The 14,869-nt window shown below is 30.2% G+C and overlaps 2 protein-coding genes across 2 annotated transcripts; one reads left to right on the top strand and one right to left on the bottom strand.

Moving 5' to 3' along the window:
• Nucleotides 1–7,420: 7,420 nt before the first annotated feature.
• Nucleotides 7,421–9,182, top strand: LOC105783292 (aquaporin TIP1-2). The gene is made up of 3 exons (XM_012608667.2): nucleotides 7,421–7,632; nucleotides 7,733–7,983; nucleotides 8,608–9,182. Exons 1-3 carry the CDS (start codon nucleotides 7,500–7,502, stop codon nucleotides 8,980–8,982), a joined length of 759 nt encoding a protein of 252 aa, XP_012464121.1. The 5' UTR covers nucleotides 7,421–7,499; the 3' UTR covers nucleotides 8,983–9,182.
• A 3,407-nt stretch (nucleotides 9,183–12,589) lies between these two features.
• LOC105783293 (transcription factor MYB59) lies at nucleotides 12,590–14,389 on the bottom strand. The gene is made up of 3 exons (XM_012608668.2): nucleotides 14,198–14,389; nucleotides 13,909–14,038; nucleotides 12,590–13,328 (listed from the first exon to the last, which is right to left on the bottom strand). Exons 1-3 carry the CDS (start codon nucleotides 14,319–14,321, stop codon nucleotides 12,830–12,832), a joined length of 753 nt encoding a protein of 250 aa, XP_012464122.1. The 5' UTR covers nucleotides 14,322–14,389; the 3' UTR covers nucleotides 12,590–12,829.
• Between the last annotated feature and the right edge of the window lie 480 nt (nucleotides 14,390–14,869).

Raw genomic sequence — 14,869 nt, 5'->3', positions numbered from 1 at the left:
GACTAAAATGTAACATGAGGTAACCAAAAAATAACTATTTTGATAGTTTACCCAAAAGTTATTGTTCTCAAATTTGAACCTAATTTTAGTTCAATTAATTCTTACAATACCTTTAAAAAAAATTATATGTAATAAATTTAAATTTTGAATATTTTTTTTTATGAATTACAATAACAGGGCGAAGCCTGAACAACTAATACAATTAGCACAACTCGAACCCAAGCCACAATTGGAGCAATGAACACCCTTGACCATCAGGTCATCACATGATGTTATCAAATCTCATTTTTTTTAATACCATACACTACAATAAATAAATAAAAATAAGACAAATTTATAACATTTTCTGAGGAATTAAATCATTGAATTCCATCACTGAAGCACCCTCTTTAAGCAACAACACTATTTGGTCAACACAAAGAACATTCCTATTTCATTACAGATTTAACTAAACATAAAGTATATCGGTGACTATGGTTGGACTGAAAGATATCCAATAAGAATATACCCGTTGGTTTTCTATTGGTATTTTTCTTAAAATAAGCTTTTAAATAAAATAAAAATTAGTATTTACTTCATAGAAAGGTCGAAACTTTCATTAATCTTAATGATTAGTAATTATAATATATTTTTACATTAATTTCAATATAAAATGCTCTTTACGATATAATGCTTAGAATTACATGTAGTCCCTCCCCTAACCCTTAAATAGGAGGACAATGCGTTTCAGCACACTCGAACCCACGACCTCCTGCACTAGCAACGATGCCAATTGAGCTAAGACTCAATCTAGGTGTAAAGCTAGGGATTTTTTTAGGGGGGGCGAAATTAAACTGTAATTTTTACGATAGTAAAAATGCAATTTCACCATTTTGATAGCCTATATCTTTGTAATTTTTAAAGGATTAAATCAAATTTTTATCATTTTTAAGGAGGGCTAAAGTGTAATTTTACCTTTACTAATTTAAAATTTAAAAAAAAATTAAAAGGCCTAAATAAAAAAATTTCCATTTGACGAGAGACCGAGGCCGCTGCCAATCTCCTTAACTATGCCCTTGACTCAATCGACAATTATAATGTTCTTTAATTATATAATTTAACCATTACATTAACAAATTTATTATCTTCTTTTTCTAAAAAATTCACTTCAAAACAAGAGTTTATTGTTACTTTTTCCAACTACCATTTGGCATGTCATTCTTATTTCCTAAAAGTATTCATAGGTTAAGTCGGGTTGATTCATGCTGAGCTATGAATAATATTTGTACACAAAGGTGATATCGGTTTAGTTTAATTGAGTTTTTTGAAATTATCGGTTTGTCCATAATAATTTGATTTGTTTCTCTTTTTTTCATATTAAATTTTGGTCTTGGATTTTTAGACTTATTTTGACAAAAATAAATTTTAATTTTCAGCTTTTGGATATTATTTGGCAAAGTTTTAAAGTATTTTTTCATAAATATTTCTTGAAAAATAAGTTTTAATTAAGTAAAAATACTCAAAAACTTTTATATGATATATTTTTAAAAGTGTTTTTTATACAACCTTTAACTTATTTTTACTATCTCAAATATAAAATATTTATTTTTATATCATAAACAATTAAAATTATTTATAAATTAAATAGAAAAATAGAATTCGATTCTGTTTCGAATAACAATAGTTTTTTTTAACTTGCATTCTATAATCCGTCTACTTCAATTTGGATCGGTTTTCAATTTTTCTTACTCAACCCTATAATAGTACGCTTTAATATTTGTTCAAATTCAGTCCAATTCGAAATATAAATCAAAACCTGTCTAACCCATCATTATTGGGAGGACTTTATCTAAATACTATTCTCGACTTGAAAAAGACGATAAAAGAGAAAGGCTTATTGTCTCCCCATTGTTTTCTAATTACTTGAAAATGACATTGAGAAAAGTGGAATTCAAAGTATACGTATATAGCTTGCATGAGTCGAGGTGAAAGTGAAAGATAAAATTTAAGTAATTATTATTTTTTTATAAAGAAAGACAAAAGAATATCTTTTGGATCTCATTATGAAAGAAAAGTTAGTCAAATTATTTTTAATGTTGATATTTTTTATTAATTTAATCCTTATTTTTAGTTAAATTTAATTATTAATCTTTCGGAAAAATTAAATTATCTTTTAATAGAAATGTTGATTAAAACATAAATTTTTAATGATGTTGTTGTGTCATATTTGTGACAGTTTACATGTAAATCATCATGCAAGCTGCCATGATTAAAAGTTTTACGTTTTAATCGGTATTTTCGTTAATAAAACTATAATTTAACTCTTTTTCGAAAAGTTGATGATTAAATTGAATCTTTTTAAAATTGAGAGCTAAATTTAGTTAAAATAATAAACGTTAAATTAATAAAATATGTAAGGGTAAACTACCAAAATAGTCACTTTTGTTTGCCTTAGGTTACATTTTAGTCACTTATGCTTGAAATGTTACGTTTTAGTCACTTACGTTATCGTGTTGTAACATTTTAGTCACTGAGTCGTTAATTGTTGACAATGGTGTAACGGTAAGTTGATGTGGCATGTTAAATCATCATTTCAAACGAAAATTTTAGGTTAAATTCTACAATTGGTCCCTATATTTTTTTCATTTTCAATGATTTAAAAATCTTCTAACTTTTTTTTTCCATTCTCTTATGCTTCTCCCTCTATTTTCCTCCATTCTTCATTTCTTTTAACATAGTTTTTCTATGCTTTCCATTTGTAAATAGTCCACAAGCTCGCCTCACTAAAAAAAAATTAAATTGTTCAAAAAAATAAAACATAGAAAAACTATGTTGAAAGAAATGGAGAAGGGAGGAAAACAAAGGGAGAAGCATAAGAGAATGGAAAAGAAAGAAAGTTTAAAAAACATGAAAGAAAAAAATTAAATTGCTCCAAACGAAAAAAAATATGGGGACCGATTGTATAAATTAACCTAGAATTTTTATTTGAAATGATGATTTAACGTGCCAAATTAGTTTACTGTTACACTGTTAACAGAAACTAACGGCTTAGTGACTAAAATGTTACAACGTGATAACATAAGTGACTAAAACGTAATCTGAGCCAAACAAAAGTGACTATTTTGTAGTTTACCCAATATGTAAATATTGATGGATAAATTTAATATTATGAAAAGTGCTGGATGCGGTGGGATATCTTTAGGTCAACGAAAGTCGTTAACCGATGTTTCATCTTTCGCCTTTCAAACAAAATTATTGCAATGAATTATGATTCTTTTTCCCTTTTAAGACGCGTTCTTTCCTTTGACTAAAACGTGAAGGCCACCGTACGTAAGTTTGTTTAATGAGTTGAGTATTGTGTATTTATTTAAGTTTGAAATTTTTTTGGGTTATCGAGAGTTTAGATAATTTACGAGGCTTAAAAATTAAATTTCAATAGAAAAAATAAAGATTTATTCAAAATATAGGTTAAGGTTAAGTGTTAACATTCAAAGCTCGAGTTGAGCTTGTAGGGACAAAGCTAGAAATTCTTTGGGTGGCTAAAATTAAATTATAAAATTTTAAATGGATTAAAGTACAATTTTATATTTATAAATGTTTGTTATTGTAGAATTCTAAAGGAATTAAATTAGATTTTTTTTTCATCTTTGGAGGGCCAATGTGTATTTTTTCCATTAAACTACCTTATAATTTTAAAACTTAAATGGATTAAAATAATAATTTGTCATTTTGTGGAGGGGGCAAGCCCCTATCTACCCTTTCCATTGTCCTGCTAACTTGGTGAGTTTAAACAAAATTTAGGTTCAAATTTCAGGCTGGCAGCTTGAACAAAAAAAAAAAGTGTACTAATATCGTACATAAACTTGAACTCAGTACACCATTTACTTAAATCTAACCTGATTCAAAATATGAACTTTAAACTTTATCTAAACTCGTTTATATTAATAAATGGTTAGTCCAATCTTTATTTAGTATTTGTAATTATATATATTACTACCATTATGTGTATATTTCATTTTATTAAATTTCTAAATATAAAGAGCTTAACGCATTTTATCGGGTTCAAACTTTGAACAATAAAATTGAACATAACTCTTATTTCAAATGGGTTCAATTTTTAGTCGTACTAAAATATTAAACCAACCTCAAAGCTTAAACGAATAACCTAATCTTTCAATAAAACTAATCAAAACGATAGCTTGTAATAATTTCTACTACTATTTTTAATTAAAATCAAATAATAATATATTATTAAAAACAATATCACTTAAATTGTTTAAAATTTTCATCATAAGAGAATTCTTTTGATTTTCTTCCCAAAAATAAATAAACGTTATAATTTCGATAACTAAAAATCATTGGGCCTTTTGGCAATCAAAAGAATGAGTAATTGGGCTTTATTCCAAAATTAATGTACCACATTAAAATAGAAGCCCAATTTTCATAGTCAACTTTCTTTTTATCTACCATTGATAAAATTTTCTTGAAATAATCTAATTATAAGTGTTGATGGTCAAATTTTGCAAGGAGAAATTTGTAAAACGTTGTTTGTCGAGAGCTAATAGACCCTTTAATGGATCAATATTGTCTTTGATGAAATTTTATCATTCAATCTTATCGAGAGCTGGAATGTTCGAAAGAACAACAATTTGCCCAAGTGGTACTCAACTTACACTTATGCCTCATTTGAAGCGTAAGTTCAAACCCCAATAAATGTAATGTTCAAGCATTAGCAAGGCGTTTTAGTTGTGTGAACCCATCATCTCTTCGAGCCTTGAGTTTTTGGTAAAGTTCGAAAACAAAATCCCCCACCAAGAACAACATTGATTCATTGAGGGGTTTGTCGGTTCTCGACGAATGACATTCTGCAAACTTCTCCCAGTGAGATTAACCTCCCCTCGATGATACAATATTAACTTTTTATGTATTTTCTACTATATTATACAAAAACATATAACATTCTATCAAACCTCTTGACGAAAATTTTTGAAATTTATTCATCTAGACATCATACAAAATATAATAGATAAATTAAACTTATTTATTAATTATGTCGTTCATTCATGCTGTGCTGATTACTCTACATGTATTTTATGTTATGTCAAAATTATCTAGTTTAAGTTTTTTCAATAGACCTATTTATGGGCCAGATGATCTATCCAGCCTGATCGGTGGACCAAGCTCGAGGAATGATTTTTCATCCTTAACCCAACCCAATAAGTTCAATTTAAAATTAAATAATTTTAAACATATTTTTATGTACATTTAATTATTAATATATTTTTCACAATTGTGATCTAGCTTTCCATGTTAAATAATGGCATCCAATGGTAAATAAATAGCAATTTGATCCAATTATATTCTTGGACAAGACAAAACAAACCAATAATCTTGACCATTAAAATTTTAAATTATTGAATATAACTATTATATTACTTGGAGTGGGAAAAATATTGGTGTAATAACCACTCATGATTTATTTATTCCATTTTAAATCCTCTACCCCACATTTCCACTAATACCTACTTATTTTTCAATTAGTTTTAATAAGTTGTTTTTAACTAATCCCTTTTAATAAAGGAGCTTAATTAAAAACAATTAATAGAAAAATATTAAGATTAAATTATATGAATATACACTAGATTATGTCACACTTTAAAACATATAAATTGTTAGAGTTTATATGATTCGAATTCTGTCACTTGTTGAAAAAATAAATACAATAACAAAATAAGGGGATTTGTAGGGGTGAGAGGTTAAGGAACCAGGGGTACGGGACCATACCGCACAAGTTGAGGCTGTATAGAATTATACTTCTACTATTTGACTTTGATTAGAACGGCTTTTTCAACTCTTAAAATATAGATGTAGTGAAACCCTTCTTCTATCATTTGTTTTTCAACATTAGTGAGTTTTTTCTCCTCTGCTCTTAGTTTTTTCACGAAATGGTTTCCACGTAAAATTTGTATGTGTTCTTATTTTTCTTTTCTTATTGTTTCGTGATCATTCCATTGTCATTATCGACATTTATTATAACATATATAAATGAAAATTTAGACATTAATTAATTAATCTTGGATTCAATTCCTATGCATTTGTTTCTGCAGTTGTTTTATATAAAATATGAAAAGGCAAAAATACCATTATAATTTTATTTATTACTTTAATAAAAGATAGTTTTTAGTAATTTTATTAACTGAATTTATGCCAAGTTCACTCATGAGTCATGACACTAATATATATAAATAAAGTCATGTTATTGTAATTTAGTCTTAGATTTAGGCAAATCTAAAAATTTTGAAAAATAATAAAATAATAATTTAAAATTGAAACTCGGAGATAACATTATTGGGAGGGCTAGCCATAATTCTTGAACAATTAATTTTATGGACCATAAAACAAACATGAAAAATACCTTAATTCTACTAAAATATAATTTTAAAACTATATATAAGGGCTACATTTCATAAAAATTAAATAAAATATTTATAACAAAGTATGAATAAAAGTGTTGATGGATTTCGAGTAGAGGTGTTCATGGGCCGGGCCGGATTCGGGTCGGGCCCAGAAAAAATTTTCGGCTCGGCCTGAAATATGGGCTTAGAATTTTGCCCAAGCCCGGCCCGAGAAAAAATTCATAAGCCCGGGCCCGGCCCGCCCTTTTTTAAATAAATACCAAAAATTTATTTTAAAAATTAAAATAAAATTAAAAAAGTATTTTAAAAATATTTTAAAATTAAAAAAATTAAAAAAGTATTTTAAAAAATTTTTAAAATTTAAAAAATTTAATAAAAGTATTTTAAAAGTATTTTAAAATTAAAAAATTAAAAAAATAAAAATATTTATTATATTCGGGCCGGGCCGGGCCGGGCCCAAGCCAAAAAAGTTGTGCCCGAGGCCCGGCCCGTTTTTTAATCGGGCCTCATTTTTTTGCCAAAACCCATATTTCGGGCTTATATTTTCACCCAAACCCTCCCATATTTCGGGCCGGCCGTCGGGCCGCCCGGCCCATGAGCACCTCTAATTTCGAGTCTACTCACCTTAAGCAACCCAAATAACTTGTTTAATTATTTAAAAATAATAATATAATTTAAGTTAAATTTGAGCCGGACCGAAATAAATGGACCACACTCAATGGTCGGTGACGGCCAAGCTAAAACCATCACAGGGAGGTGGGGGACCCACTGCCACACTGTTAGTCGGTGCTCCATAAAATTCTCCACCCTCTGATTGGCCATCCAAATCCACACCAACCATCCACGTGTCAAAACGTGAGCCATTTGGAGACCTTCGCCTACCATTCTTACCTCAACGAACAATTGACATGCGTGATCATCACCAAAAGAATGGTTGCTCCGGTTTATATCCCGGTTCGTCCCGGTTCATACTCGTTACAGTAAACTGATTAGACCCCCCTATATATATAACACTACCAGTAACAAAGCTGAAGCAACCAAAAAGAGATATAACGCGAGCAAAAAATTTAAAGTTTGATAGTACTTTATTTTGATAAAAATAAAATGCCGATTTCTCGAATTGCAGTCGGGTCTCCGGCCGAAGCCGGCCAAGCAGATGCACTCAAGGCGGCTTTAGCCGAGTTCATTTCAGTGCTTATTTTTGTTTTCGCCGGTGAAGGCTCGGGCATGGCTTTCAGTACGTATCATACACTCTTTTTTTATATCGATAAAAATGTCATAGTTGATTTTTTTTTTGTTGCATTTTGTATGTATCATTATTGATATGTTTTTTATAGACAAGTTGACCGACGATGGCTCGTCGACACCAGCGGGTTTAGTAGCTGCGGCATTGGCTCACGCCTTGGCGTTGTTTGTGGCGGTTTCGGTCGGAGCTAACATTTCCGGCGGGCACGTAAACCCCGCCGTCACGTTCGGTGCTTTCGTGGGTGGCCACATTACATTGGTGAGGAGTATTTTGTATTGGATAGCTCAATTGCTTGGATCTGTCGTTGCTTGCTTGCTTCTCAAGTTCTCAACCGGTGGAATGGTAAGTTTACAAAAAAAGGGTCTAATTCTAATTTTAGTCCCTCTATGATTTAATTTTATTTAAATTTAACATAATTTGATCTTTATGCTTTTTTTATGTTAATTAGTATGTCTAAATCGATAACAAGCTAGTTGTTGTTAAAGTAATAATGTGAAGTTTAAAAAAAAGAAAAAACAACTATAAACGTTCGATATATATGTATTATCGGATGAATATGGTTGATTAAATTTTCATGTAACTCGATTATTTGACTGAATAACAGTAAAATGAATCACATAATATTAGTGACAGCAATTATCCAATGCTATAAATTTGGACCATCTAATAACTTGTAAAGATTAAATCATGCCAAATTAAAGTAGAAATATTAAATCTCCATTTTAGCATTTGGTTAGCATGGATGATTGGATTTATTTTCCCTTTAAATCACGTCAAGTAATTTAAGTTTGGACCTATTAATAATATTATAAAAAATAGAAGTATTGAATCATATAACATTAAGTGGACTAAGGACCTAGTTTTAGCATAGTAGGGGGACAAAAACCGCAATTAAACCTAGAAAAAAAAATTCATTTCACGGTTTAACAAAAATTTCAATCGTTTTACCGACATGTTACGATACAGACAACATCCGCATTTTCCTTATCATCCGGGGTAGGAGCATGGAACGCAGTCGTTTTCGAGATCGTGATGACCTTCGGCCTGGTTTACACCGTTTACGCCACAGCGGTCGACCCGAAGAAGGGCAACATCGGCATCATCGCACCCATTGCCATCGGTTTCATCGTGGGTGCCAATATCTTAGCCGGTGGTGCCTTCGACGGTGCGTCCATGAACCCCGCGGTCTCATTCGGTCCGGCCGTGGTTAGTTGGACGTGGGACAACCATTGGGTCTATTGGCTTGGTCCGTTCATTGGCTCAGCCATTGCAGCCATTGTATACGAGGTTTTCTTTATTGCCCCAAGTACATATGAAGAGCTTCCTAGTGCAGATTTTTAAAATATTTTGGGGTCTTTTCTTTTAGGTCCTTTTGTGGTTTTCAATTAAAATGGGTTGAAATTTGGGTGGGTCGATTTGGTTTTTTTTTTCTTTTAATTATTGTTTATTGGCAGCTGCTTCCTTCTTCTTTTTTTAATTCCAAGTTGTTTGTATTTTTTCGTTTAATTGTCGATTGGTATGAACTTCTTGTTTTTGTTAAATCATTTGAAATTGTTCAAAAAAATGCATTTAATTTACTTTTGATAATTAAAAAAAAACATATTAGGTTTAATAATTTATGGTGCCAATGCCACTATAACTAGCTATATATTTATAAAGTTAATATACAATTTGACACATGAGTTTAGTTTCAATATTCGATCAGGTATGTAGATTGAATGACTTCATACGACTGAATGTATATTTTACATGTGCTTTGGTAAAAAAAATATAACAACTTAATTGGGACAAAAGAAAAGCTCAGGTATCAAATTGAACATTGGGCCAAACTCAGTTACTTAATCGAGAAAAAAAACACAGTATCAAATTGAAAAAACTCAGATACCAAATTAAATATTAAAGTCAAACTTAAATATCAAATAATCCAAATTATAGTTTGTATTAAACATAAAACATCGTCACTACACCAAAACAGGGTTTTAGCGGCACATTTAGTGGCGTTTGGACAAAAAACGCCGGTAAAAATAAGCAATTAGCGGCGATTGTGATAAAGCGCCGCTAATAAATGATCATTAGCGGCGTTTCTACAAAAGCGCCGCTAAAAATATACATTAGCGGCGTTTTTCTTAAAAACGCCGCCAATACAAATCCAAACGGCGTCGTTTGGTAGCCTTCAGAGGGCTTTAGTATGAGTATGAGTATAAGGATAAGTATATTAATTATATCATATTTATTCATGATGTTCTACTCAAAAGTGTTCCAATCAAATTCATTATATCAAATTATAAATTTCCCCACGGATCAAAATAAAAATTTAAAAGGATCAAATATGTATTTACTTTATTCTATGAAAATGCATAGTATTTAGAGAAAAATTTTTAAAAAAATTCTAGGGGGTAAACATCAATTTTCCTTTTTTAAATAGAGATGCTAATTAAGGCTATATAAGAAACTTAGAGAGGGCCAAATAAAAATATTCCTTTTTTAGACCATAAAAATATTAAGTGATCACGGCATCTGCCAACTCCTTCGGCAACATCCAAATATATATCAAATTTGTTTGCTAGAATTTGAATTATGCAATGAAAGAAAATCAATAAAATTGGATATAAATATTTACGGGGAGACTTTTTTTTAAAGATGATAAAAAATTATGGGTAAAAAGGATTTCACTAAAAATGACAAAAATCGAAATGGGGGTACAAAATGGAGAAACAAATAAACCCCGAATCTAAAATACAAAGTTTTTTTCAAAATTCTCACAAACTCTCTTGTAATTTTGTTGTTATTATTCTAAACTACCTAGGGTTGCTAAAAGGCCTATTTATAGGCTAAAATTCTAGTAGAAATATGTCAAAATTATCCCTAGAATAATCAGAATCAGTCTAGGAAAATATAACAGAGTTTAACTGGAAAAAGAAACCCGGTTAAGTAGGAAACATGTCGCCACATCGGGGCGCCATGCATCGCATTGTCAGGACAACTGGTTCTTCTTGTTGGGACGTCGACTTTGTTTCACCCAAAATACGAGACATACACCACAAAACGAATATTTTTTAAATAAAAAATCATATTTAAACTTGAAAGCATTACAACTAGAATCTTTTGAAAAGTATCCTCAATCCTTGGGTGGGGGTGATTTTATTGAATTTATTCCACTTTCTAATTTGATCTAGATTAAGTGCACAATACCTGTTATATGATCGGCATATCATTAATTAGTTAAAATTATCTACAGTGGTACATTTTAAAATGAAAAAATTAGTTCAAATTCTCGAAATAATATCGTCTTTAAAGAAAAAATAAATAAAAATTAAGTTCAAGTTCTCAAGATAATATTATTAGAAGTGACAATTGCAAACTTAAAAAAAATATAAACCGTAGAATAAACATAAAAAAATATCTTAAAAATAAAATTACTTGTCATTGTCCTACTAGTTGAAATATGATAGTGGCCCTTCATATGTATTACTTTTCTTGTGCCCACTTAATATCTCGACCATATTGATAACACTTTCAAGCTTTTCTCTATTCAACTAAAATGAGTTAGAAATACCAATATTTATGAATACAAAGTCAATGCCACTAACTTTGGGTATATATATATATATATATATATATATATATTTAAGTGTATGATTGAATTGATATCATGAATTAATTAGATATTAATTTAATTAAAATTATTTTTTTACAAAATAATAAATATTATTAAGAGAGTACTTTTAATTTTATTTTTATTTTATAAATTTATATAAATTTGTAAATTAGTCCCACTACATTTTTAGAAGAATCAAATCTCAACTTTATCATTTTAAGGTGTAAATGTAATTCTACCATAAATTAACTTATAACTTTCTGAATTTTAGAAAGATTAAAATATAAAATTTCCATTTTAGGGGGATCAGGCCCTGCTAGTCCCTCTGAGACCGCCTCATGAGCTCCTAAGCTTCATTTATTTTTTTACATAATTTTTTTTATAAATATATTAAATGCATTTATATTTGACACTCACACCATATGATTGTTTACAACTATGTTACTCGAATTTAGATGAATTTTTTTTTTAATTTTTATTATACTCATCTTCGATAATACCAGCTGGAATATTAATATAAATATAAAGAATATATATATTATATATGATAACAATACAATAAGGACCACAAGTCATAAAGCATAAGCTCTACCACATTGGTGGAAGCACCCTACAAATTGATGCTTGTTTTAACTTGCTTTTTTGTGACCATACCCTGTCCCATTTACTTCACTATCCACAAATGGTTGCCTTTTTCTTTTTCTTTTTTCCTTTATTTGCTATGATGAATCAATTCTCACTAAAACTATATGATTGAAGCTTCACCAATGGTACATACCTTTAACTTGCTATCAAGAATCCAACCTTCTTTTTTTCTGTACCAAGAACTTCTTTAAGCATAATTGTACCTATGATTTTGACTCGAATCTGAAATCTGTCCGATCATCTTGAATTCAAATTTAATTTAAACCAATCTGATTATAAAAAGCTAGTAACAAAGGCGAAATGAAAGGTTTTTTTGAGGGAGGATTGGAATTAAATTATACATTTGGGGAGGTTAAAAGTGTAATTTCATTATGTATGAGCTTATAGTTTAATAATTTTTCGAAGGGATTAAGCAAAAAACTTTTCATTTGAGCGGAGTACAATTTTACTATATATTAACTTCTAATGTTAACATTGATGAGGGGACTAAAAGGCAAAATTTCCATTGGACCCCTCTCAAATTTGCCCCTGATCAGTAACCTTAATTCAAAATAATACGAAGAAATGACTCTAAATAATTTAAACTTAAAGTGAGTGAAATATCAAAATGATATGAACTTGTAATTAGCCGTAATGGCTCGACCCGAAAACATGAACGTTAAGACAACTACAACCTGAAAAGCTAATTTAAACTAGTGATTCATATGGTGGTAGCTTGGTTTCATTCAAATTTTAAAATTAAAAGGAGTAATATACGTACATCCATATGAAAATTATACAAGTGATCACCTCAAAGAGAGATTTTTTAACAAAGGATTCTCTCTCTCTTTTTTTTCCTCTATGAGGACTTAAACCACACACACAAAAACACTAGGAAATGAACTACAACAATGATATATATATATATAAGCTTAGAGAGAACCCCATTTTTTAGAGGTTTAATTATTAGGGTTTATGAACAAATAAATTGAATAATTGATTATTAGTTGTTGCAATGAACACCTTTCTCTCTTCTTCATCGTCATCATCATCATCATCATCCATCTTCCACAATGAATAATCCCAACTGAAATCCCATGGAGGAGAAGAAGCCATTGAAGGGCAAGAAAAGTGATTACAACAACCTTGTTCACTGTAATTTTCAGACAAAGGCAGTTTCGTTGTGTTTCCTTCAGACATATCAATGTCTTTCCATATTTCATCCATGGAGTATCCCTTAATATCATCGAAAACCGCCATTTTTGGACCACCGGTGTCGTAAAAACTTACCTTCCCAGTACCTGATGATGGTAATGAATCGACTCTAGTGACAGTCGATGATGATGATGATGATGGTGACGTGGATCGCTTCTTTTCTAGAGCCATTTTTCTCATATGAGTTCTCCAAAAGTTCTTGATCTCGTTGTCCGTACGCCCTGGTAATCTCCTAGCAATTCTCGACCACCTGCAATTATAAGCCCTGGTCAGAACCCAAAATTTTCCAAAGGGAAACAATAAGGTATAATTTTCTTTTAGTCCCTATATGATGTTGTAATTTGAGATTTAATCTTTTTAATTTAATTTAAAATAATTTGATCTTTCTAATTTTATAATGTTATAATAGCTCTAAACTAATAATACCATTAGTTGTTGCTATTACAGTCTAGCTTGTGTGGAATTCAAGGGCGAAGCCAAGAATTGCATGATGGGGGCGAGAAATTTTTTTTTAATTAGGGGACCAAAACTAAATTTGTTGTCTCAAAATGGCTTAAATTATATTTTTAACATTTCAGAGGGGCCAAAATAGAAATTTTCTATTCAACAAAGAGACTAAAAGGAGATTAAATTGAATAATTAATATTATGATATTATCTATTTAAACCTATTAATACCATCATAAAAAATATAAAAACAAATTATGTAAAATTAAAACAAAAGGGATCAACTAAAACCTACTAATAACATCATAATCAAAACAAAACGAGATCAAATCCCAAATTTTAACATATTTGAAGGACTAAAACCAGAAATAAACCAAATTATACCTATTCCCCCATTTGGCATGAAGTTCAAGCACGAGCTTTTCTTCTTGGGGTGTCATCTTCCCTCTTTTAAGACCAGGGTGCAAATAATTAACCCATCTTAGCCTACAACTCTTCCCTGTTCGGTTCAACCCTACAAAACAAAACAAAAACACAACATACACATATATTCATATGGTTAAAAGCTAAAAACCTCCATTAAAGAACTACAAAAAAGCTTCAAAATATATATAATCCTACCTATATTATATGGTATCAATTTTTGTTCTCCCTCCACACCTTCAAATCAAACCTGAAACTTTGGCAATAAAATCCCATCGCCGGTCCCCAAATAAGTGCACAAAGTTCACCAAAACCATGTCTTCTTTTTCTGTCCATGGACCTTTTCTGCAGCTTTCATCTTTCACCATTTCCATTTTTGTTGTTTTCCCACTTTCTTTTTTTCTCTTTGTTCTCTCTTAGATATGGTGATTTAGGCCTTACACTACTCATATATATATATGAATAATATATTGTATGGTTTTAATGTGTGGGGATGGTCATCGTCGTGATAGGAAGCAATTAGTATGAAGTGATGTCATTAGGCACTATAAGGAAATTAATTTTATCTATGGTTGTAATCTTTTTGGGCTTTGGTTAATAGTTGAAGAGTTTATTTGATTGGATGTGGGGGAATATGGCAATGGAAGTTCCTAGATTTCTCGTTTGAGTAAAGTAGGTTGCTTGGATTTTAAATCATGTTGAGTGAAGTTTCGTGAATGGAAAAACAAACGTTAGAAAAGTTTGCACAATTCAACTCAACTTTAAAATTAGATAGAATCAATCTTATTAAAACCAGATCGGTTGAATCAAAAATAAAAAAGAATCTAATTTTTAGTAAACCACTCGAAAGCGTCATTGAATCAAGAACAAAAACTAGTTAAACTGGAGTCGAACCGATTAGCCTAAGCCCATAAAATTTGAC

This window comes from Gossypium raimondii, chromosome 13, assembly GCF_025698545.1.
Source record: "Gossypium raimondii isolate GPD5lz chromosome 13, ASM2569854v1, whole genome shotgun sequence".
In the NCBI taxonomy this organism is placed as follows: Eukaryota; Viridiplantae; Streptophyta; class Magnoliopsida; order Malvales; family Malvaceae; genus Gossypium; species Gossypium raimondii.
The sequence above is the reverse complement of the archived record's forward strand: the minus strand, read 5'-3'. Positions and strand labels throughout refer to the sequence as shown.

What these genes read in the sequence shown, in the direction of transcription:
- LOC105783293 (XM_012608668.2), bottom strand. Translation starts at nt 14,321, where the DNA reads ATGGAAATGGTGAAAGATGAAAGCTGCAGAAAAGGTCCATGGACAGAA. An exon ending in TTTTATTGCCAAAGTTTCAG is followed by an intron (nt 14,039 to 14,197) that starts GTTTGATTTGAA and finishes TTTGTTTTGTAG; the next exon opens with GGTTGAACCGAACAGGGAAG. An exon ending in CATGCCAAATGGGGGAATAG is followed by an intron (nt 13,329 to 13,908) that starts GTATAATTTGGT and finishes TTATAATTGCAG; the next exon opens with GTGGTCGAGAATTGCTAGGA.
- LOC105783292 (XM_012608667.2), top strand. Translation starts at nt 7,500, where the DNA reads ATGCCGATTTCTCGAATTGCAGTCGGGTCTCCGGCCGAAGCCGGCCAA. An exon ending in AGGCTCGGGCATGGCTTTCA is followed by an intron (nt 7,633 to 7,732) that starts GTACGTATCATA and finishes TGTTTTTTATAG; the next exon opens with ACAAGTTGACCGACGATGGC. An exon ending in AGTTCTCAACCGGTGGAATG is followed by an intron (nt 7,984 to 8,607) that starts GTAAGTTTACAA and finishes GTTACGATACAG; the next exon opens with ACAACATCCGCATTTTCCTT.